The sequence below is a fragment of the Castor canadensis genome, chromosome 8 (assembly GCF_047511655.1).
Source record: "Castor canadensis chromosome 8, mCasCan1.hap1v2, whole genome shotgun sequence".
In the NCBI taxonomy this organism is placed as follows: Eukaryota; Metazoa; Chordata; class Mammalia; order Rodentia; family Castoridae; genus Castor; species Castor canadensis.
This window is the reverse complement of record NC_133393.1, coordinates 155,360,265-155,385,055: the sequence shown is the minus strand read 5'-3', so window position 1 is coordinate 155,385,055 and position 24,791 is coordinate 155,360,265. Positions and strand designations below refer to the sequence as shown.

Genomic DNA, 24,791 nt, shown 5'->3' with positions numbered 1-24,791 from the left:
CTATGAGAACTTAATTTAAATAGGAACTTTTGACACTTCATATAAAGGGATGTGATGACACTGTGCCCCTCCTGATGGGATGCACTGAGGAGACACCACAACGTCTGTGACACTGGGCACAAGACCACAGTCTCTCCATGTGACCACAGAGGACAAATGTAAACTGAGCACATTCTGTCAAAGAACTGTCCTGTGCTCGTCAGAAGAGTCAATATGGAGAAACAGACGGGCTGAGGGAAAATGAGTCTAAAGGGACAGAACACAACTCATGACACGGAACTTGCTTTTACTAGAAAGGACATTAAGGGAAAAATAGTGAACTTGGAAGAGAGAGTGAACTTATACTAAGTTCTGTATTTCCTGAGTTTAATGACCATACTATGGTTACATAAGAGACTATCCTTATGGGTTTTTTGTTTTTCCAGTACTGGGGTTTGAACTCAGGGCCTTGGGTTTGCTAGGTAGGAGTTCTACACTTGAACCACATCGCCAGCCCTTTTTTTGTTAATTATTTTTGGGATAGGGTCTCACTTTACACCCAGGCCAGCCCAGATCATGATTCTCCCAAGCAGTTTCCCCAAAGATGGGATGACCAGTGTGCACCATCATGCCTGGCTTTGATTGGTTGAGATGGGGGTCTTGAGAACTTTTTGCCCAGGCTGGCCTCGAACCATGATCTTCCTGATCTCTACCTCCCAAGTAGCTAGGATTACAAACTTGAGCTACTGTGCTTGGCAAGGATATCCTTGCTTTTAGGAAACAGGCCAGAGTGTTTAAAACTCAGAGGCATCATGTCTGTAAATGACCATCAGGCAGCTCTGAAAAAAATACTATGATGGACAGATGGACAGACAGATAAATGAACAAATGAATGGATACAGGGTGGATGGATCGATAGGTGGGCGAAGGAATGGATGGACAGATGCATGTGCACCTGAGTAGGTGGATAAATGGGGGATGAGAGGGGGATGGAAAGCAGACAGATGAGAGAGAGGAATAACTAGATGAAAAATATACAGGAGTTCTTTGTGCTATTTTTGTAACTTCCTGGTAAGTCTTCCCGGCAAAATAAAAAGTTAAAAGAAAACAAAGGTAATCTGCAAAAGTTTCAAGTGCAGAGAAACAAATGGAGCCCAGCCCTACACAGCATGGCAACACAGCCGTGAAGAGGAAAATCCCTCCTAGTGGGACGTCGCCCAAGGAGAAAAGAACAAGAGACAAATACAAAGTGTACTCAGTGACCCACCAGGGGACAACAGCTCTACACTTTTATATATTATTGTGGATAAAACAGATGAGCAAGGCTGTGACCGCCCTCTGAGAACCAGACGCAGAGGTATGATGAAGGTCCAGTGCGGTCAGATAGAAACCCAGGAGATCTGCTTGTAAGTTCCCATCAGATTATCTGTACGGACCCATGGTGCCCTGGCTGTGGCCACGGAGAACTCAGAACATTCAGTGAATGCCCTGGAATCCTCAATCAGTCTCTAAACATCACTTTCCACCAAAAGGAACTAGGGCTGTTTCAAAAAATGATTAAGGAAATGTTTGTGACAAACCTGGAACATCTTGTCGCACTGGGAAAAGGACTCAGACACCACCTCCGAGGTTCCCACAGTCCTGTACGTGAGCAACAGTAAATAATAACCAGTGACAAAAACATGTCGAGTGGGCTTTGATCTATGACCTCAGGATGACTCCAAAACTCCCACAAGAGCTACCACCCTTGCTGGTCTGTAGTGGAGGATTCAACTCATTACTTTAAAACTGGAAAATAAAGGGAGGAAGCTCAAGCATGTGTGCTGCATCTCCCACGCGCGCCACACCTCAGGATAGCCAAACAGTCGGCAAAAGGAAGTTTGTCTTCAGAAACATTGTCACTCTGCACTCTGATGAAAGACGGCTCTCAGCAATAATTATCCCCTGCGATATCAGAGACAGCCCACCTCTGCCAGAACACACCAACACCAGCAAAGGGTCCTCCCCAAAGACCCACCAGATCCCGCCACGAGGGAGGAACAGGAATGACAGTGTATGGGGACACATTAGGCCATGTGTTGAGTCCACAAGGACACTGTCAGCAGGTGACACAGTCCCCAAGGGTAAAAAGCAACAGAGTGAGAACTGCAGAGTAAAGACTGAGGAGACATAGCAGCTAATCCCACCCACGGACCTCAAGAAGTGTCAGTTCAAAGAGGATTTCTAAAAAATTTGAGCTTATCGGGGAAATTTGGGCTGCAACAGGATATCTGATGAAACCAAAGAAAAGCTGTTTGTTGTTCTCTTTGTCAAAATGGACTCATGGCTTTTGTCTTTAAACCAGACTGAGCTATCAATAAAATATTTATAGATGAACCAATAAGATACTGGCTGGGATTTTTCCAAAATACCCAGAGAAGGAGGTCGGGAGGAAGCCAGCCTGGCCCCAAACCAGTTCCTGTGTTGGGTGTTGGCGAGCGCTCATAACACTATTTGCTCCATTTCTGTGTACATTAGAAATTTTTTGGAATTAAAAAATACTGCCCCTAACTTCTCCCCCTATAGATGTCAGTTGAACTCCACACTCCCACTCAGGAGCCACCAAGGAGTGGGAGGAATGCTTCTTTGGTAACACTGAGGAAAGGATTGTGAGTGTGGTCCCAGGACACCAGCAGCAGCATCCCACAGAGGCCACTTCTGCACTTTTCCTTATGGGTCTGTCAGCTCCAGGGAAGTCTTCCCCACACACACTGTGGGCTGAGGCCGGCTTCATTCTGCATCTCTGCTTTAGAGTGGGTGTGAGTGCACAGGTGTCCATCCTCAGTCCCTGCCCCTAGCAGAGGCCACCCCTTGCAATAGACCCCTCCCCTGGGCTCTGCTCTGCGCAGTTCAGTGACACAGGGCTGAGGCACACAGGCTGAAGCTACCTCTCCCTGTACCTTCCCCCTAATAGCATCGATTCCACCATGGCATCAGCTATGACAACACTGTGTCACACAGTGGGGTTCAATGCATGAGCTTTGGGGCTGGTCGGCCTGGTTTAAACCATTACTAGTTAAAGAAGTTCACCCAAAGGTAGGGTGACTTTAGTCAACCCTCTGTGCCTCAGTTTCCTCATCTGTAAAACCTAGAGGACATGGAGATGAGGTGGAAGGATCAAAAGTGAGACGTCAGCAGGATCACATCCCCAAGGACCGGCAGGACCTTCAGTAGCCATCTCCTCCTCTCATTGTTCCAAATGCCAAAATCCCACTAAGCAGGGACTATGTGGGGAAGGCTCACAGATGACACATCCCAGTGTCTCCTCCCTCCTTGATGCATAAACTAAACAGAATAAACACAGAATTTCAGATTCCTTTGAAAAGCTCTGAGAAATCCTAAGTTAACTGTTGAAAACCTCTGTGCCAGATTCTCTAAAGTAATCCAAACTTTCAGGGAACATTTCATTTTTTTGCCCCTGAAACTCCCTCACCCCATGCGCCAATCACAGTCCAGGGTTGGGCTTCATAAAGTAGCAAGTAGGAGACACAATCAGGAGCAAAGGGTGGTTCAGGGACTTCCAAGTGTGAAGAGCCACACAGGCCCATGCCTGTCCCCACGCCTGTGCCCAGGAGAGCTCCTGAGAACATGTCAGCAAGTTAGCATTCCAGTTCATCCCCACCTCTGCAGTGGCTTGTCCCCTACAAGCACATTCTGATACTCACGTAGGAAGTGTTTTTCCAGTAAAGCGATTTCCAGGTGACCCTTGATCTCATTCAGCCGATCACACTCTGTCCTGCTAAAGTCTTGGACCCCTGCAGCCATGATGAGGGTCCCTGGACCAGCCTGGAAGGAAAACACCAAGAGCTCAGAGGCAGCCACACAGAAGCATCCTCTGTCTACATCAGTTGGTTCTACACAGCCTGAGAACTCAGGACAGCAGCCACCGCCTCCAGGACACGAGGTTGGCCTGATGGCCAGGGGGCCCCACCCACACCTGCCTGAACCCATGGGACAAGGAAGACACAAGCTGTGCAGTAAGTCCAACACCAGTGCATCAGCCCACCTTGGGATCTCTAACCGTGAGGACACCCTCAGAGCCAAGGTGAGATCAACTTTAAGAAAGAATATACAAAATGAAGACCAAGTGAGGCACTAAGCCTCCTGGTATGGCAATACCAGGAGAGGGAAGAAATCTCGGAGCCGCCCTGTAGTCCCCTCCCCCAGACTGTAGGGGGTCACTCTCACGACGGGAGCTGGGGCCCATAGGTGTCCACACCATGCTGCATGAGTCAGAAAGGAGAATGGCTCCTAGGCAGGATGAGGTCTGAGGGGACCTAGGCTGAGCAAATCCCAAACCAGGGCCTCCTCCTGTCTGTCCCACAGACAGTGGCTAACTAACCCACGGTTCCAGCAGCTGAGGGTCAGCTCTAGTTACAGGTCCTTGAGGTCAATGCTACAAGCCCAGGGGCTGGTCACAGGTGGCCGCTGTGTATCCTGCTGACCAGAGGGAAATGAATATGACCCTACCCACAAAGCCAGGCTTGCTCTGATGACACGGGTACACACATGGTCACCCTCCATGGTTGCATCCTATTGCTGACCCAGCAAGAAATGGCACACAAGGGCCCCACCAGTGAGTAGGGACCTGACTTCCCTGCCTGGGTCCCTTGACCCCTTCCTCAGGCAAGAAAATACACATGGCATGGACAGGTCAGCCTGGAGCAGCACTGTGGATACTACCTGCACGTGTGTCACCTTCCCAGAGACCACAGCCTGTGTCCAAGGAGCTGATGGGGCCAGAGGCTCTGGGAAAGGCTGTGGTTGTCCTTCCCTGGGCACCTAACTCACACCTTCAGCCACTCTGGCTACTATAGCACCAGCTCATGTGGGCAGGGCCCAGGCTGTAGTCAGTTGCTGCCCTCGTAGGTCCTAGCACAGCGACAGGTGGAGACTGGAGATGGGTTGAAGGCAGGACAGCTTCATCTACCTGACCTAACCAAGAGACCCCATAGGTGCCGATCAGCCTCACTCCCTCCACCGTTACTGACACATGAGGACCATACATGGGGTACCTGTTCTAGCAGGCTGGTGGGGCCTGGGTGCTGGAAGCCATGAGCACTACTGACCCCTAAAGCCTGGGTCCAGAGGACAGATGCCCCAGGAGGACACACCTGTGCTGTAGCCAATGCAGCAATGGACCCTGCCATTCCAGGCAGGCCCCGAGACAGCTCAGGTGTGGGCCAGGTAGGTGTCAGCTCGGAGCCATGGGGCAGATGTCAGAGTCTAAACATCTGTTCAGAGGTGGTTCTGAGTCAACGAACCCCAGATGAGCTTGCAGAATCTAGGGAAGGTCCAGTGAAACCCGAGCAGCAGCCTGTGTGCAGTGCCCCCCAAAGACATAGTTATAGGGAACGGTACACAACTTACACTGTGGCTGGCTACCACCAGCCCTTATCTTTTAGACCAGTCCCTAACATGTTAAGGACGAATGATCAAATGCCTGTCATCTGCTCCATAATCCTCCAGAGGGGCAGAAGCAGCAGGACAGTCCAGCAGTGGCCGTGGTCGTACATGAGACAAATGAGCTCCCACACATGCTTTGAATTCAAGTGTGCTAGGAGTTTGGGATATTACACACACATTAAAAATTCCTTTTAAAATCCTAAGCACAAACTTTGGCCCACATGTAATCTGGTCATCTCTAAGTTGCTGTGGGCAGCTCTGGGCTGCCTGACCGATGACCCAAGCCAGCACCAGGCTCCTGCCTTTGCCCATTGTCACCCTCCATCCCCACATGCTGAGTGGGTCGGTAGGCACACCCTCGGTTCCTCAGGCCTCCACCTCAGGCTGGTTCTAGAAACACAGACTGACTTCATCTCCATTCCTCCTTCCTTAGGCTTCTTGCACCTCCTGAAGGATCTACCCACTCTCCTAGCATTGGAGTTCTACCTAGTCACTCTGCTCCCAGCGTTGTAAGGCAAGGCCTGTCTCTAGAAGATCATAAATGCTGAATTGAAATAAGACCTGGCAGCCCCCACCACCCCTAGGAACTATCCCATGCCTGGCTGCCCTCTGGTCTCACCTGCACTCCACAGGGCCACCTGCAAGGGAACATACTTTAAGTATTTCACTAACTCTTTCTGTCCCCAAAACCTGCAGGCTCACAGCATGAGTGCAACACCTGGCTCAGCAGGCCTGTTTGCTCCCCTTACCCGGGGGAGCCAGGCCAGACGATGGCCCAGGAGTGGACGTGGGCTAAGGCCCTGCCTGAGAGACATCCAAAGGTTAGCGAAGGGTTGTGAATGACAAGACCCAAGCCCTCCCCCATCTCCTGTAGCACCACACTGAGGACAGAGCACAGCCTTATGCAGCCTGCCCAGCCTGTCCCGAGATGTGGTTTGCCCTTCCCACGATGAAGTCCACTGCAATCTCCTCGAGGGATGTTGGAGAATAAAGGTCCCCTTCCTCTGTGGCAAGGCAAGGCTGAGCCCCAAGAAGCTAGCAGCCTTGGCCCGTTCCTCCTCTGGTCTACTTCAAGGATGCCAGCCCCAGGAAAGACGGCAGAAAGCTAGAGCCCCACTGACCGCTTCTCCAAGTCTGCATGACCTTCATCTGCTGAAGTGCAGGCTACTTAGCCCCATAGTCATGTCCATCCCAGGGACAGGAAGGAAGCGAGGAGCAGTCAGCTGGTAGCCAGGGACAAAACCAGGATGTACAGCTACGTCCCCTCATTCTCATCCCCTACCTTTATTGAGATGGGAGGGCTCCCCAGAGAGGACAGGAGACAAACTGCCATGAAACAATTCTGTTCCCACAGAAGATGTCCCAAGGCCCAAAATCAAAAGTGCCTGACTGTGACTAGAAGGACAGGGGACACAGACCTCAGGGGGAGGGAAGGAAGGCCAGGGAGGGGTTCTCAGAACACAGGTGGGCAGATGAGTGTGTGGGAAGAGGAACCTGAGAGCCTCTACAGCCTGTGCTAAGCAGTGAAGTTGGGGTCCTCAGAACCCAGAGTCCAGCCTAGTCTGACTCTGTTGGTGACTTTCAGCATGATCTTGGGTATAACCACCTCCTATGCCTCAGTTTCCTTATCTGTCAAATAGGGATGATGGCCCCAGAAAGGAGCTTCCTGGGTGTAGTGTGGCATAGTGCAGACACCCCAACACGCCTTACATCCCAGTTGTATGTGCTATCCCTCTAGGTGCAAGATAGGCAGACAGACAGCAAAATGGAGAAAGTTCCAGCCCCCCGGCTGCCATGGCGTCTACAGCTAATGTCGTGTTTCCAGGGTGACCCACAAAACCAGGTTTGATGATGCTCTGTTCTTAGCCCAAGCCAGGTGAGTTCCAAGTGAGTGAGGGGAGACAAGGAAGCTCAGAACGCCACAGGGCCTCTGTCCACTCACTCTGCATACCAACCTGCCTCAAAGGGCACAGGTGGCCACATGACAGGAGACAGCAGGGGTGGGCCAGCAGGACAAGCAGCTCAGCCTTGGTTCAGAGGCAGAATGGTCAACCCTGATGTCTCCAGAATCCACCCCCCCCCCAAAATAAGCAGTGCATCGCTAGGCTGGATGGCTGTACTCAAATGCACTAACTCTTGTCCTTGGATGGGTGTCCTGGCCTGGGTCCCAGAGACCTGGGCCTCAGGGTTTCCTCACAGCTCTGAGGACTCTGGTGGTCTTGGTGCAAAAGAAGCCTCAGCTCTGCTGGGAGTTCCCCAGACACCAGGGCAGTGAGATGGTTCCAGTGGACCTGTCCAGTTGGCAGGGCCCCTGATGGGGGTGCAAGGTGGCCACCCTGGAATTCTGGGGTCTGATGCCCTCTGCAAGTCCCTTGGGTCTCCCAGCTGGCTCTTTCTCAGGCTTAGAAGGAACAACCCTGAGCTGGGGCCAGGAGCCTGGACACGGGACCAAAACAATGGCATAGTCACTGTGAAATAGAGGGATGGTGGCCATGTGTCCATTTCTCTAGCTTTTCCAGAACTGTTTCTTGTACTAAGACCTGTCAGGTCTTTCCTTCAGCCCTGGGGGCGGGGGGTGGTGGTGAGGGGGGGTTAAATCTTCTGGGGACGCTCTTCCATCTCCTGCTCTCTGAGGCATCTGTCCCTTGGCCTTTTTGTGGGTGGAGTCACCCGGATGCTGTCCCCAGCTCTAAGGATCCCTGATGCCCACTTCCTGCTTGCTACCTCCTTAGAGCTCTGATACTGGCCACAGGGAGGACCCCGCCCTCCCACCCTCACCTCTCCTCTTCACTCCAGCTCCTCCCCTGCCACGGCCTGACCAGGAAGTCACCTCAGACTGCTGCGTCCTCCTTGTACACCACTTCCTGGCTCTCACCCAGGACTCCTCCCTGCCCTCAGCTCCTCCTTTCTCCCCTCTGCCTCCCCTCCCCTCCCAATGGGGTCTGGATTCTTCCCTCCTACCACTCTGCCCCAGGACACAAATAGCTGTCCCAAAAAGCAAATGGGAACACGCCTAACCTGCTACCATGGACTGGATGAGCCTTGAGGACACCACTCAGTGAATAAGCCAGTCACAAAGGACAGGTGCTGCGTGAGTCCACTCAGGAGGCCCCAGAGTGTCAGAGTCACAGTCAAAAAGCAGAATGGGGCTGCCAGGGGCTGGGGAGGAACAGGGAGCTGGGGCTTAATGGGGACAGTTTTACCCTGAGAAAGTTCTGGTGAAGGCTGCACTGAACTGTTGTCTAATAATTAAAATGGCAAATTTTATACTACAGGTATTTTATCACAATAAATAAAATAAAAAGAGTGAAGTCTAAATGCAGGCAAAGATGACCTCTGCCCTCATAATAAGAGCCACAGAGGCTGAAGCTACTTGGAGCTTCCGTTTTGGCCAGAGTCAATAGTTAGATGTGCCTGAGGACACTGGTGCTGGGGTCAGCGTGTGCTGGGTGGAGGCAGGGCATGCTGGGGCCAAGGCGAGCAGGGACCTTGGGCAGCCACAGACACAAATTACACAGCTCAGAGGATGGCAGCCTGTGGTGGCCATCAGAAAGACAAGTGCAGCTGACGCCCTGACCTGTCCACCACCTGAGGGTGATGCAGCCCACAGCAAGTGACTCAGAGACCAAGAGGTTCCACAAGTCAGGAGGCCCAGCATCCCCCAGGTGAGAGTCAGGGCGGTGGCATGGCACATCCACCAGCGGGAGCCTGAGCTCACAGGATGAGCAGCTCAGTGCCACCTCAGAGAAGAGAGCCTCAGAGTAGCAGGGAGAGTGGTCTGTCTGTCTGTGCCAACCAGGGAGCCCGCAGACCTGCATACAGAAGTGGGAAGGCAGCCAGTCACCTGGGAATTTGCTGTAGCAGGCTCTCAGAAGTGAAGCATGGGGTGTCCACGTGATCCAGGGCCTCCACATGAAAACAGATGTTCATAAGAAAACATTTTCACAGATGTTTAGCCTTATTTGTCACAGTCCTAAAGTGGAAACAACCTAAGGTCCACCAACAGATGCGTGGATAAACAAATGCAGTCTATCCAAACCACAGAGCCTCAATCAGCTACGAAAGGAATGAGCTGCAACCCAACAGACCTTAAACACGACACCGAGTGAAAGAAGCCAGACACCAAAGGCCACGTGCAGTGGGACTCCTTTTGCAGAAAATGTCCAGACGACTTGACAGAGACAGGGTACAGGCTGGTGGTGGGCAGAGGCTGTAGGTGAGAGAGTCGCAAGGAGTGACTGCTAAAGTATACGGGGTCTCTTTTGGGGTGACAGGAATGTGCTCAAGCTGATTGTATCAACAGCTGTATGATATGGAAAATGCACTAGAACCCTCTGAATTGCACACTTGTGATGGCCCCTGTATGCTGAGAGGATTCTCCCACAAGGGTGCCATCATATCAACTGACCACTGAAGCCTCTGTGCTGCCCCCAGGAAGATGCCACAAAGGAGGGCCACTGTCACCTCTGTAGAAAGGAGGGTGGCCTGGGGTGTGGGAGGGCATGCACTGTGCACACTCTCACACAGGGACCTCAGGAGTGTGACCCCAGAGCAGGCCCTATGTGCAACAGGGAAGAGATTTTGTAAAAGGGGCATGGGCCAGGGAGGAGGGCCTGCATCACTGTCCACAGTCACTCACAGTCACTGGTACTCGTGGCTGTCTGCATGCTAACAGTGGACCAGGGCTGGCCCAGCACTTTTTGTGTGACTCTCAAAGCAGTCTAGAGGGCGACAGTACTGCTGTCCCTCTTTAAAACTGAGGGTCTGGCTAAGGCCAAACAGCTGGCCTCTCTGCAGTCAGTGCTGTGGCATTTCACACAGAGCCCCGCACCAGAGCCTGTTTCTCCTCTGGAACACACAGTAGGATTTCCTGTGATCCCCAACATCCGAGTCCCTGCAGGTTTTCCCACAGGGCTACCCAGTGCCACAGGCAGGGGAGCCCAGGTCCATGGTCTGACCTTGCCAAAGTCTCTTCAGCATCTGTTCCCCTCCCTCAGCCACAGCCCAAGGCACCAAGCCACTCCCAAATCAGTGTGTCCCCCAGGACATTCCTGCCCCATAGATGGCAATTTGCACATCAGAGCCATACCGACCATAGCCCATCCCTCCTGTGACCCCACCCTGGCCCCCATCCAAGAAGTCCCATGCCCAGGCATGTCTTCTCTTGCTCCTTCTAGTTCTCTCTGCACCACCCAGGAGCCCACATTCTCCAGACTACTCCTCAACTCATCTCCTTGGAGGAGCCAGCTCCAACAGTGATCCTCCCCTGCAGGGGCTCCCGATGCCCCCAAGCCCACACACTTTGCCCCTGATCAAGACCACCATGGTCCTGTGTCCCCGCCTCCCACTGCTGCCCTGTCTCCAGTTACCACCACAGCACACCCAAGACACACTGTCTTCTGTAACGGCGGTTACAGAACAGTGGTAAGCAAAGCCATCTAAGGGAGGACATGGAAAAGCCCCAGAATTCAAGCTCATGAGCTCTCCCAGTCCCTCCACTTACCTGCAGTCCTACAGCTGGACCAACGGCCCTCAGGTGGCCACAGAAATGTGGTCTAGAAGAACATGGCTCTGGGCAGGGTGTGGTCCAGGGGCATAGCTCCCACCCAAAGGCTATCCCCTGCCGAACCCTGCCATCTACCAACACCAAAGCCCACACCTGCTGTGAGACCCCCTCAACCTTACACCTGGTCCCTGTGCTCATCACACTCTCAAAGCCTTCTGGCAGCCCAGTCTGACAGTGCCTGAGGCCTGCACAAGCCAATGGCAACTGCGACAGCCGAGTAAGGCTTCATCCCAGGTGACTGGCCCTCGAGACCCCATGTACTGCCCTCTTCTCCCACATACTGCCTCACGTCCACCTTAGACATGTGCACACCCAGATGGGAGGGTGCAGGTCCAGGCAGGGTCTCTATTTACACCATTCCCGGGCAAGGTGGCTGCCACACAGCTCTGGCTAGACAGACAGACAGAAGGATTAAAAGTCAGAACAGCCCAGCTTCAGTCTCTATAGGGTCCCTGTCCCATTGAGCTCAGGATCACGTCTGGAGGGGGGAGGGTTCTTGTCCTAAGATGTCCCCAGCACACTCAGCTCAAAGACCAACATTCCAGACCTGTGGCCCACAGCCCTCCATGTGACCAGCACCAGAAGAGACGGTTCTCATGTCAGGCCTTGCTGATGTTGCTGGCATGAGCGGACACACCAAGCCAGGGACCTGGCCCACCCTTAGGCCAAAAGCTAGAGGACCAGTCTTTGAACACTGGAGACAGCACTGAACACAAGTCAGGCTGGGCAGGGGAAGGCAAGCACCCCACGTGCCTGACTGGCAGCGTATGGCGGGCAGCCAGGCTCTAAGGAGACAGCGCTGGTGAGTTACTAATTCCTGCCAGGAGCAAGGCACAGCTGCCACCCTATTACAACACATTCACGATAGAAGGAGCTGGGAAAACCGATGATTGCAGGCATCTGGAGAAAAATCCTGGTTCTGGGGTAGGGAGTAAAAAACAGTGGGCCACCACAGCAGGGGGACATCCACAGCTGGCAGGAGGACTTGGCACATGTATGCAACACAGCAAGCCTGAGATAAAAGGGCCTGTGTAGAGAAGGGACTTCAGAGCGTGTGCCCCACCCCACTCTATGCACCTCTCCCCCAGGAAACATGAGCTCCTGGAAGGCAGTGCCCACTCAGTGTGGTTGGCCCCCAGGACACAGGCCTGGCTGAGGAGCTCAGGAGACAATTGCCTCCTGAATGTAGCACCCCCCGCCCCACGACTGACCACTGCATGCAGATAAGCGTTCAGCCCGCGGCCAGGAGTTGGTACCGTACACCTGAGTGGGGTCAGACACACAAGCCAGGTGCCAGGTGTTTCCAGGTGGGCCCTGCCCTGCCCTAGCCCCACGCCAGCGCTGATGGGAGAGGTCTCAACGTCACTTTTGCATTCAGAGTTTGTCAACCACCCCAAAAAACCAATGGCAGAGGCCAAAAAATGCTGCCACTGGACAAACCCCAGTACAGAAAAGGCTTCATCCAGGACAAGCGCTCTGTATAGCGGGGTCTTTGGGGGATGGTGAAGCAGGAAACAGGGGGAGCAAAACAAGGGATGGGGAATGGCACCGCAAGTGTGTCTATCGAGCCCGGGCTGGAGAAATCTGCCTGCATCACACTCGGCTTGGCCACCTGAGTGCGGAGGAAGACACCCCAGCATACACCAAGGGACAACAAGGACACTAGGGGTTGTACTCACAGGGTCCCTGAGCTCCTCGCTGTCCCGGGGTGAGGTCCGAGGGATCTTCAGAGGGAGCTCGTCTCCACACTCAGTGTCCGAGGCATTTGGGGACTCTGCTAGGTCAAGGAAGTCCTCTCTCTTGTGGCCTCTGAACCTGATCCTGTCCAGCCTCCTAAGCATGTTCAGTACGGCGCCCCTCTGTCTCACCTGGACATGACGGGCGGGCTCCCTGCAAGAAAAGTGGGACGGTCACTCACTCGCCACTCGCTACCCCTGCGGCACACAGTTCCAGCTGTCACCAAGCTCCTGCCCAAAAGGAGCGGCCAGTCCAGCACGCAGACCACCCTCCCCTTGCACCCACCGAGCTGAGCCACTGTCACCCCACCCCAGCCAGCCTGGTCAGCTGCTGAGGTTACTCCTGCAGCCTCCACCACAGCAGGTGGGTCCCAGGCCCCAGCAGGGCAGAAGACAATCTGTGTCCTCGCTGGGACCTTCCTGGCCACTGAGCCTGGCTCACCAGGGTGACTTAGAGACCCAAGGGTAAGGGCAGAATGTAGAAAGGGGAGGGAGGGCTCATCACTCTCCAAAACGCTAACAAACATTCAGAAGCATATGGCCACACACACACTGTCTGGGGCAGCCACCAAGGCCAGGCCTCAGTAGCAAGGCTGCCTCCAGACTCCCTGGTAGGACCTGGTCTTGTGTTCCACCCGCTCTACCTGTCCGACCCCCAACAATTTCATCCATGTTTCTGTCTCCCCCAAAACCTTCCTTTTCACTGTCCACCCCTGGCTTGACCTTGGTTGAGTGAAACCTCAGCTCAGGCCACACTTCCTCCAAGAAGCCCTCTCAGACTGGGCTGGGTCAGGAGCCAGGTGTCCCATCCCTACCCTCAGATTGCAGGCCACTGTGAGCCTACTACCCTCTCCTGTTTAGGGCAAACAGGCAGAGGCCTGGTGCTGTGTCACACTGTACACTGGATGGCAGGCTCTGATAAATCCACAAATGTTCCCAAGGTATTCCTTGCCTCACATCTCTGCCCCAAACAGGCCAGGAAATCCAAGGCAATCCCCAAAACTCCCAGGGAGGAGGGGGCGTGGCTAGTCTTCCCAGTGTCCTGCAACCTCACTCCTAGGCCCACAGCAGGGCCTGGCCAGGTGGAGAGGGGCCCCCAGCTCTGCCCCTAGACTCAGCACCCAACTCCAGGGCCCATGACCTCCCTTCCACAGTCCCTAGCCCCAACAACTACAAGGTCCCTGGCCCCGGGAGTGCAGGGCTCTGACACACCTGGGCTCCAGCCTGCTCTGCTGCTCACTGCCTTTCTGAGCTGAGAATTTTGCCTCTGAAACAGGAATGATCCTGATGAGGCAAAAGTATTCTGGGAATTTAGGATGACATATACTGAGGGCCTGACCTGGGCCTGGGCCAGTAAACCACAGGATTGTTTCCACACAGAAGCAAGGGACAGGGGGGTGAACATGGTAACCAGGGTGGACTCCATGGAGCAGCCAGGCAAGGGGGGAAGAGCTTCCTGTTTGGGGCAGCAGCATGGACGCCCTGAAGGGCAGATAAATCACAGCTGGAGGAGGAGCAGTGATCCCCTTTAAGCCTGCCTTCCCCAGCGGCTCCTTTGCTGTACTTAGCATCTAGGCCCAAGGCAAGATTTGCAAACAGTGGGGACCTTGAAGACCTCAGGCACAATGTACCAGAACTTGTTCTGAGCTATGGGACAGCTGAGGCAGGCAGTGTGTTAGGAGAGGGACTGCAAAACTCCTAGCACACATTAGTCTGACTCACTGGGAACACCAAGAGGCAGTGTGACATTGGTCCCGGTGCAGAACCCACAGGAAACAGTATCTACACACAGTGAACCTGACACTCAGTGACCCTGGGAATCAGTGGGCGTGGGGGGAACCAGGAATGGGCAGTGCAGGGGGTGTGGCAGGTGGCCGCTACACAGAGGGAAGGGATATATACCAGCCACATGACAAAGTGTCACATACAGAAACTGCAAATTCCAGAAAGACTAAAGAACAGTAAACTTAAAAACATATCAACGGAAAGAGAAGAGACCTTAAAACTCAGCAAATCCCTAGAGAGGAGAGAACACTCTAAATTAAGAGACTAAAAAATAAATTCACAAAGTAATAAAGTCTAACAGACACCAAGACACATGGAAAAGCTTTCTGTTGCTAAAAAAGAAAAGAAAATTCACAATGAAATAGGGAATATGGGTAGCTTATATGATTTATAAAGGATTAGTATTTTTGTTGCAAGACAGCTTGAGTAAATGGGGAAAAATTACAAGACCGCTCCTATTTCATGCAAAAGCTATGGGCAGCACCAAACAGCGTCAATGCTCACTAATGTGCCAGAATGCTTCGGGATCCATAAATCTGAGCAGGATATGGTGGGGCTCCCCTGTAATCTCAGCTACTTGGGAGGTGGAGGCAGGAGGATGGAGAGCTCCAGGCCAGTGCAGGCAAAGTTAGCAAGACCCTATCTCAAAAACAAAATAAAAACCCAAAGGGCTAGGTATGTGGTAGATAGCTTGCCTAGCATGCACAAGGCCTTGGTTTCATCCCTAGTACTAAAAAAAAAAAAGAAAGGGAGGGAGGGAGGGAGGGAAAGAGAGAGAGAGAAAAAAGAAGGCTGGCTTCAGAGCCAGCCGTTCCTCCTCTTGTGAGAGGATCCTGATCCAATCCAAGGCAGAGCACATCTGGAGCATGAAATGCTCCTCCAGGTAGACTATGGCCACACTGTGCGCCAGTCACGCCTACCACTCCGAGTTGTGTGGGGCTGGGGTTCTGGAATATCCACGATGGCCTCACACAGGATTACAAAATGCTATTCCTTGTGGTCACATTGTGCAAACAGGCATGTGGAGAGACACAGGCATGCACGGAACGCAGGTTGACTGGTTTTCAGTTCTCTCTCCACAAGTCCTGTAGCATTTCCTATCATTTTTTTTTTTTTTTGGCAGTACCAGGGCTTGAACTCAGGGCCTCATGCTTGCTAGGCAGGTACTCTATCACTTGAACCACTCACCAGCCCTTTTTTGTGATTTTTTTTTTTTTTTGGAGAACTATTTGTCTGGGGCTGGCTATGAACTGAAATTCTCTTGAGCTCAGCCTCCCAAATAGCTAGGATTACAGGTGTGAGCCACAGGTGCATGGACTCGCTTTTTTTTTTTTTTAACAGATTATTTTATTATGAGAAAACACATTAACACAAAGTTTACAACTTACCCACTTTTCAGGGTACAGTTCAGTGGTATTAACCACACTCGACGGCATGCATCCATCCCAAAGAACTTCATCTTGAAAACAGAAACTGTGCTCACTCAATACCAACTCCCCTTCCCATCCCCACCCAACCCAGAAACCACTGTTCCTATGGCTTTCATTTAGAAAAAGAATAAAACAGGTCGGGGACATGTAGCAACGTAAAGCCTATTAAACCTACTTCCTTTTGCTCTGGAAACGCCTGCCCACGTTTCCTGATGCTGGGAGGACGAGGGTCTGCCAGGACACTGAGACAGAGTGCACCTGGGCAGACACAAGGGAGGCAGGCTCTTGCACGCAGTCCTTGGCTCCTTAGAGGACTCCAGGCTGGGAGGGTCCCCTTGTCTAGGATTCTCAAGTACCCTGAGGCCGGGCTGCCTTCTCAGTTCAGCTTCAGCAAGCTAATGAGGTGACCGCACTGGGAAAGGGGACTAAGGGGCCAAGTATCCAGCTTGGCACCATCTGAATTGAAGGCAGCTGGCTATACACTGGAGCTGTCTCTCCAGCTCAGCTACAAACCCAGGGTCCCGCTGGCTGCAATACAGGCCCGGGGAGGGCACCCAAACATGCAGCCACCTGAGTAAGGGGTCTTCGGAGAGCACACAGGCCCCACCTCCCTCTTTGGGTTCCTCAAAAGGATGAACTGCTCATACTGCAGTCAGGAAGGATCAAACTCCATGCCACCAAGCAGGCCACTGGGGAAGGGTCCCAGACTGTGCCTCCACGCATACCTGCCCCAGGGAGGGACGTCCTCCATATCCACATAGGCACCCCGTAAACGGGCTGAGGTGCAGCCCACTCCACGCCAGGACCTCGTCTCAATACCATCTGCAAAGACCCTTATTCCATGTAAGGTCATTTTCACAGTGCCCAGATGGGCATTAATCTGGGAAGGACCCTGTTCAACTTGATACACCCCAACTTACAGAGAAGGAAACCAGGCCGAGGAGCCTGTGCACTGGCCATTGTCCCAGGGCCAGGTTCCGGGGTTGTTCATCAAGCCAATGTCTGCCCAAGTCTCACCTGTCCTGGATGCTGCTGTCATGTGTGCCCCCTCCACTGGCCCCTAGCCCTCCCCCACATCCAGCTGCCCACTGCCTAGAGTCCATGGGAGGAAGTTAACTCCTCAGCCCACCGTCCTCTCCAGGGCGGGCCCTCCCCACGTGCCTACAGCCCCCGCCCCCACCTCCCTCCCCTTGTCTTATGGAGTCCCACGCAGGGCACTTCTTAAAAGAAAATGGTTCCTTCCCTTGATGGCTCCCTGGTGTGGCTGGGCTCTCAGGTGGCCTCCACCTCCCTCACTGGACCCCTCCTTGGGCTGCACCAGAGATCTGGCTGGACCAACTGACCTTCTGGAGGGGAGTGTGCCTTTTTCTCAGAATCAAGATGGCTATGGAAGAACTGCCACCACCCAGGACCCAGGGCCCCAGCAAAGGGCAGTTTTCCTCAAGCTGGTGAAATCTGCTCAGAGTGAGATCTTCCTCACTCCTGGCCCCATCATCTCTAGACACATCTGGAAGCAGGTGTGCTTAGAAATGCCCCTGGCTGTGGCCACTCCAGGGCTGCTTCTAGGACCCTGGACCCACATGCCTGAGAGCCAGCTGGACAACACAGGCCCAGGAAGGTGGCACCTACTGCCCAAGGCTTGGGGTGTGAGATCCCTTTCCTGTGGCCCCAGCAGGGCAGGGCAGTGGGACTCACTGCTCTCCAGATCCCCCAGCTCCAGTGGTACCCTACCCCTCTCAGCCACAGGACAGAGTCCAGCCCCACTTGTCCTGGAGCACCTCAGCTCGCTCTCTGGAAGCTTGCTGAATGGCTTCCGGACACACAAAGGAGGCAGTGTGTGGGAACCCTGCACTTGGGAATGGCAGAGTGCTTTATTTCCCTTCCCACGTCCCAATTGAAAAATAAAACTATTCCCCTGTGCTTGCCTAAGCCACAGTGTCCCCACACCACTGGCTGAAGCTTCTGAGCCTGGGTCCACAGCTTTGTGGCTGACAACCCCCCCAAGCCAGGGCCTGGCTGCACCCCTCACCCCCTCCTTATCTGTGGCTCCCTCACTGAGCCCCAGATAAACAGCGTCCACTCTTCCACAAGATGCCAGCCCCCCCTCCTAAGCAACATTCCTGGAGGGCTCACAGATGTTGAGCAAGACCAAGGCCTGTCCCTGTGCCAAGTCCCAGTCCTCAGGGATGATGGCCCTTAAACCTTGAGGTCAGAAAGGCCTGGGATTATGGTTAGACCCCCAGATGGTCAGTCAACTGGGGCAGCTGGAGAGGGTGCGAGGTTGGAACAACCAGTGGGTTCCCGGGCTTTGCAGGGTGAACAGGAGGCCAGGTACTAGCATAATCGAGGCTCAGGTCCAATGTCCTACCTCATGGCCACTCTGATTGTCCCACACACAACTCCTGCCAGCCAGCTCGGCCTTCCTGGGCCTCTGGATCCTTGAGGCCCTAGGAGGCTACGGTGTGGCCCTTGACGCTGTCCCCACACACCCCTACTTGCCCTTGGCCACTGTCATTCCAGCATCAGGCTTAGGATGCTCACACCTGAGGGCATGCAGATTCGCCCAAACTTGAGGTTTGTCTGGTAGCTACCCCCATTCCACCCCCACCCCAGTCCTGCATGCTGGGCAGCTGGTGGGACCCCAGATGCTCCTGACTTCAGAACCCGGATGTTATGCTGCCTCTCAACTCTGTACCTACCCAGGCTCCCCGCCAGCTCTGCACCACATATTAACACCCCCCACCACTTATCAACCCACAGAAGGGAAGCGAAGCCTGATCCACGCGTGGGCCCGTCCCCGGCCACTGCCCTGGCCAGTGGCCCTGATGCACAGCACACAGGGAGACCCATACCTCAGGAGCACAGGTCACAGTGAAACGTGGTCAGTGATTCGGAAATGGCAAGCCTCGGGGACTTGCTACCTCCTGTGGCTTGCAATATTACATATCTGATTTTAAGTTTATATACTTTCATTTTTATTGATGGCCAGCTCACAAAATTCCTGAAAGCCCAGCAATTGGCTCTTGTGAACCGGCATGAGCTGCACTAGCACGCCACTCGCGGTGCACCCCCGAGAGCAGGGCTCAGTAAGCAATGGTGTCCTCCAGTCACCCACCTTCTTCCCCGGCAGGCACAAGGGATGCGTGCATGAAACAGCAACTAAGATTTAAATGCAAAGTGAGAGCTCCAGAGGGGCTCAGGACCACCGATGGCCCTGGGAAGCTGGAACCATACCACCAGGCTCACTGGAAGGGCCACAGGACATCTCAGGCAGGAAGGGCACATCTCAGAAATGTCACACCTAAGCAGCAAGGCACAGAGGCATCTCTGGCTCTTAACTTGCGGCCATGACCTCAGTACGTCCCCTAGGAGGTGCTAGGACCTCCCTGGCCTTCAGGATGCTTCCTGGCCACTCCTTCTGTCTGGACCCTCTCAGCCACCAGGCAACCTGTTCCTGGTCTCCCATCTGTGTTCTGCACCACCTGCTGCTCAGGAACAAGTCACTCCCACCCTCCCTCATCCACCTGCTGGGGGACCCATGGCCACCATCACACACTAATGAACGTGGGGGCAGTAAGGGGCGCTGGCCTGTTCTGAGCTGGGAGTGCATCTCACCCTGCCTGTGCTCCAGCACCAAGCAGGGCCTCGAGCCACATCTGCTCCCATTGCTAATGACCTGCAGAGTGGCTAAGCAGGGAGGCCACTCCACCGAGTGGAGACAGCATGGAACCAGACCTAGTGCCTTGGCTGTGTGACTTCGGCTATATGACATGATAACATGATATTCCTCTGTGCCCCATGTTCCTTGGTTATAAGAGGATGTGACTGGATCCCTACTCAGATAGTTGTTGGAGGGTGACATGAAATGGTGCCAGAAGGACCTGGCAACAATGGATCCAGCGGGAGTGATGGTGGCAAAGACGCAGGTCCATTTTCTTAAACAGTGACCAGCAAGTATTGCTCTTGAGGTTCCCATGTCACAAAATCCCAGGAGTGACCCTGTCATGTGACAGGCCAGGGGAGTGAGGTGAGAGGTGAAGCTGGTGCTCCAAATGTAGACAGGGCTCCAGATGGGAGGAGCCCACCTAAGCGGAGGTCACTTAGGGAAGGCACAGCCCCCTCCAGCCATCTACCAGTCGCCAAAGTTCATCCCTGTCCACACCCAAGACAGGCCCTTTATCCCTCAACCAGTCCCCAAGGGTTGGGAGTGAGGTTTCTCAAGCCAGGCTGCCCTGTCAGCCCCTGTCCTCCCTGCCTCAGTTTGTTTCATGGTCTCTAGGTGGGAGGAAGAGAGCAGCTGGCACAGGTGAGCACGGTCCACTTAAAAATGACCCCCGGTGACCCAAAGTCAGCCCAGGCTCACACCACACAGGGCCTGAGAGGCAGTAAGGAATACCAGCTACAAAGCATCCTTGGGACCCCAGCACTGCATCCACACTTCCCCTAGGCCTCTGTGCACCCCAAAGCCTGCTCAGAGGCCCAAATCATCTGATCCTGAGGAAAGAAACTTCCTCCAACATGCCAAGGACACAATCCAAATCTGAATCCACAATAGAGCACCCCCAGTCGGCAAATAGTCAGAAATAGTTAGAAAAAGAACCCCAGTGTTCCTGCCCTCAAGCCAAGGGCCAGCTTCTACCACCAAGCCTTTCTTGAGGGATAGATAAAGGAGGACAAGGAGCTAGAGGACAAGCTGCCCCAAGTGCCGATCTTCCCCACACAAGGCTCCACAGTGTCCTTGGTCACAATGCTGCCAGGGAGGAGCTACTGTTAAACCAACTGACAGATGGGGAAACTGAGGCTCAGGGAGGTTGAGGGGGTATAAGAGAAAAGTGGAACAAAAGGAACATAACTGCACTGCAGAGCTTCCACCCTCAGAAAGCCCAGAGGTGGCCAACTATCTTCCCAGCATGAACCTCTACCAATACATCCTTCACAGTCTGGTAGGCCATCGGCTCTGAGAGAGTGGGACCTCTCACCTGCCTGTGACAGTGAGTGGGGCCAGGCACAGTGGCCCCACAGATACTCACTGAACAAAACAAAGCTAGCAGGAAAACGACATTTTAGCAGGTAAGTAAGCAAAACCTTCCTGAATAAGCAGGAAACCCATATGAGATTTCCTGCCTAGGGGAAGTCTTTTGTTCTTTTGCCAACCCTCTCTAGCATTCTGAGCAACCAGGACTTGGGAAGATGCAGCCAGAGAGACAAGTGGAACAAAGCACCGGCTTCCCTGGGTTCCTCCTGTCTCTTGGCTGCTGTCTTGTCCAGGTGCAGGAAGCAGAGCCCAGGCCGCCCACAGCCACTCTCCCAAAGGGCATGGCCCACCATGGTCCCCAGCAATGCTCCACAGCCTGGTGCCGTAGAAGACTGGGGCCAATCTTGTAGGCTGGGTGGGCCATTCAGCCTCTGTCAGTTCCCTGCTGTAGCTCCAGATGGGCAAGGCTGCGTGCCAACAAAACACTTTCAAAAACAAGCAGAATCAGGCGGCAGTGGGCAGGCTATGGCCCAAGGGCTGCGGGGAACTCCTGTGCTAGGCTAAGTGCCTGGCAGGCCAGGAACTCCCATACTGGTCCAGGACTTACCCCTAAATGGGGATGAGGGATTGGGCAGACCCGAAGGTACCTGTCTATGCTAGATGGCCCGAGCAGCCCATACTTGTTCATGGTCTTTGCCTGCTGGAAGAATTCCTCAAGTTGACTCCACCTTCGGGGTCCACCCGAGCCAAATGCTGAGGACTTTTCTTCCTGCCCACCCAAGGCAGGGAAGCCAGCAAGTAGGGTGCCACTCACAGGTGCTGGGAAGAGGATCAGCTCTGATAGCCACTGTCTCCTCCACACCTAACACTAACCAAGGTGCTCCTTACCCTCCAAAACATCTCCACAGTGAGGATCCCCAGAGCCAGCCCAAGCTGGAGATGTCCACAGGGAGGGTTCTCGTAGGTTCTGGGGCTGCCCAATGATTTGCCAAGAAATTTTCTGAGGTCTGACTGACTCCTACATTTATCTGGTGCCAAGCCATATGCTAGGCCCAGGTGACATGACGCACACTGAGGGTCAGCCAGACCCACAGGTGCATTGGATCCACAGCTGCCACCTCAAGACCCCAAGCCATCCTCCTGGAAGCTACCCAAACTCTGCATAGGCTGCACCACATCCCCAAGGCACTGGATCCAACACACCCCTTGGGCCTGGCCAACTACCAAGATGCACTGCGTTCCCCAGGACCCAGGATACTGCCTGGCGCTAGGGGAATGGTAGGTCAGGTAGATCTCAGAGAAGTTCTGGGTCCCCAGCAAACCCAGCACCCAAGTGACTCCTTGGCCTTAAACAGCCCCTCATGTGACAAGCCCTGTGAGCCTCCAAACCAGCTACTTTCCTTCCAGCAATTTCTAGTTTTTTAACTTGGCGCAGCTGCAGCCAAGGGGCCCCACCATGAATGTTTAACAAGCCCAACTTGGGCTGTCCAGCCCGGCTGCCACAAAATGCTTAAAACAGCACAAAGCAAGAAGAGGGCTCCTGCCCAACTGGCTACAGGACCAGCTGGCCTGCCCAGGGCCTGGGTGACAACTCAGTGGCCCTCCCTTTGTGCTTCTACCACAAAACTCAAGGTTTGAACAAGAAAATACATCTAAAACACAGAATCAAAAACCCTCCAGGTCCACATGGCACCTGAGGCCCAGGTACGGAACTGCTGGCTGGTCAGAGCTCAACCTCACAGCGGTTTCTGGTGGCCTGAGGGTGAGGCAGGCCACTGTGTACAAGTGCAGAGGCAAAGGTGCTCTGCCAGGAGGAGGAGAAAGACAGGGCCTTCCAGGATGAGGTGTGGGACATTCAGGAACGTCACTGATGCCTGAGCCACCTAACGAGTGTGTAAAGAGTACTCTCTATGCTACATGCCACACCTGCTCCTTGACTCTCAGTGCTGGGGTGTAGACAAGACCAGGCTCACAAGCCCATAGATGGCCTCCTCGCCTGTGGCACAATGACAGCCAACATGGCTGCCCTGGGAAATGATGGCCACTGGTGGGTTAACAGGAGTGCAGAGGAAGGGCACCCAGGGAAAGGCAACAGCATAGCCAAGTCCTTTTGTCAGGATAAACCAGAAAAGAAATGGCAGGGGCAGACGAGGCCTTAGTGAACTCAATCCCATTCAGAGCACCACCCACCAAAGCAGAGGAGAAGGGGTGGTGGCCAAGACCAGCCCTGGAGGCAGCTGGGATTCACCTGGGAGGCAGGGTCCCATTGCACCGGGAGTGCAGCAAGAAGATATGGCAGATGAAATAATAGAACTGTGATTTTATGTATAATTTTTCTCTTAACTCATCAAGATTTCATTAGTGGTTCTGTAAAATGCTTCAGACCTCCTGTAGAAATAACCATGAAAAATAATACCACACAAAATAAAAAAGACAAATCATAAAAAAAAAAAAAAAAAAAGAAGATATGGCAGACAACGCATCCCATTCAGCTCACGCAATTCACCCACAGCCCCAGTCCACTAAGAACAAGCACTGCCTGGTGCTTGTTAGGCCTCTCGGATGAATCCCTGCACAACAGCCAGGGTCCCACTCCTCCTCTCCTGCCCGGGGCCTGACAAACACTAAAAACGTGTCATATCAGTGGTGATTATTGTGATTCCCCTGTTAAAGAGATGAGGAAACTCAGGTAGCCACTTCAAGGTAGAGAATGGAGTCTGGGGTGCCTGGAGTCTGTTGCCTGCCAGGATCCAGCTGCGATGGGGAGGCGGGGAGTCAGGGACGGTGGGCGGCAGAGCTGCGGACTGCTGTGTTCCTAGGTGGCCACTCTGGGGGAACCACAGCTGCAGTGGACCATGAAGAACAGTACACAGGTTCCTCAAAAATTAAACCAAGAATTACCATGTGGCACAGCCAGTCCACTTCTGGGGCCATTCCCAAGAGAACTGAAAGCAGGGTGCAAACAGCCCTCCACACAGATGTTCACAGCAGCATTATCACAACGGCCACCACCATCTCCCATCACAGGGGACTCCGAGAAGAGCTGCAAATGTGCCAGTGCCTCTCCTTACTAACTTTTTTAATAGTGATTTTTGTAAGTAAAAATGTGCTGTGTGTGTCGACATGTAATGGGGTTGCAGTGGGCTTTTTTTTTTTTGACAGTGCGTGGCATTTTTTAAAAATTTTTATTGTTTTATTATTCATATGTGCATACAATGCTTGGGTCATTTCTCCCCCCCCCCCGCCCCCACCCCCTCCCTTACCACCCACTCCGCCCCCTCCCTCTCCCCCCCACCCCCTCAATACCCGGCAGAAACTATTTTGGCAGTGGGCTTTTTTAATAAGCCAATTAATATATTTCAGTTTCTGATTCAGAAAATAGTAATAATACAAGCCCTATACACAAAGCCCAGGGACGTCCTTAGTCACTGAAGGCTATAAAGGGTCTGAGACGACACCAAACAGTCTGCTGGCCCCAGGCCTCTCCCAGTGACTCAGGAAGGAATGGAAGACAGGCTCAGAGATCTTCTGAACGGATACTAGAAACCTGAGCACCCCCAGGCCAGACCACCAGTGACCTCTGACCACCACCAAGGGCTTATGGGGGACCAGAGCTGTGTCCAGAGGGAGCTGTGTCCAGGTACAACCTGGGACAAGATGCCAAATGTCAGACAGGGATCCAGAGAGCAGAGGGCACCACCTCCCATCACGGTGGGAGGGGAGCTAGCTGGAGCACTCAATTCCTTTCTGGTCACAGCTCTGCAAGTTACTTGGATGGGCAGAGTTCAACTGTACCACACCCACATCACATGACCTGTACCACCAGCCAAGGGCCACCACGCAGGCTGGCAGGGGACGGACTCCACACACAAACC

At 53.6% G+C, this 24,791-nt stretch overlaps 1 protein-coding gene across 3 annotated transcripts in view; it reads right to left on the bottom strand.

Moving 5' to 3' along the window:
• Positions 1-24,791, bottom strand: part of Gramd4 (GRAM domain containing 4) — an 81,426-nt gene that overhangs the window by 36,116 nt on the left and 20,519 nt on the right. For all 3 annotated transcript variants that reach the window (XM_074084718.1, XM_074084721.1, XM_074084719.1), the window contains exons 2-3: positions 12,670-12,880; positions 3,684-3,804 (exon numbers count right to left, since the gene is read on the bottom strand). In XM_074084718.1, coding sequence (XP_073940819.1) covers positions 3,684-3,804; positions 12,670-12,880 — 332 coding nt within the window. The remainder of the gene's footprint in view (positions 1-3,683; positions 3,805-12,669; positions 12,881-24,791) is intronic.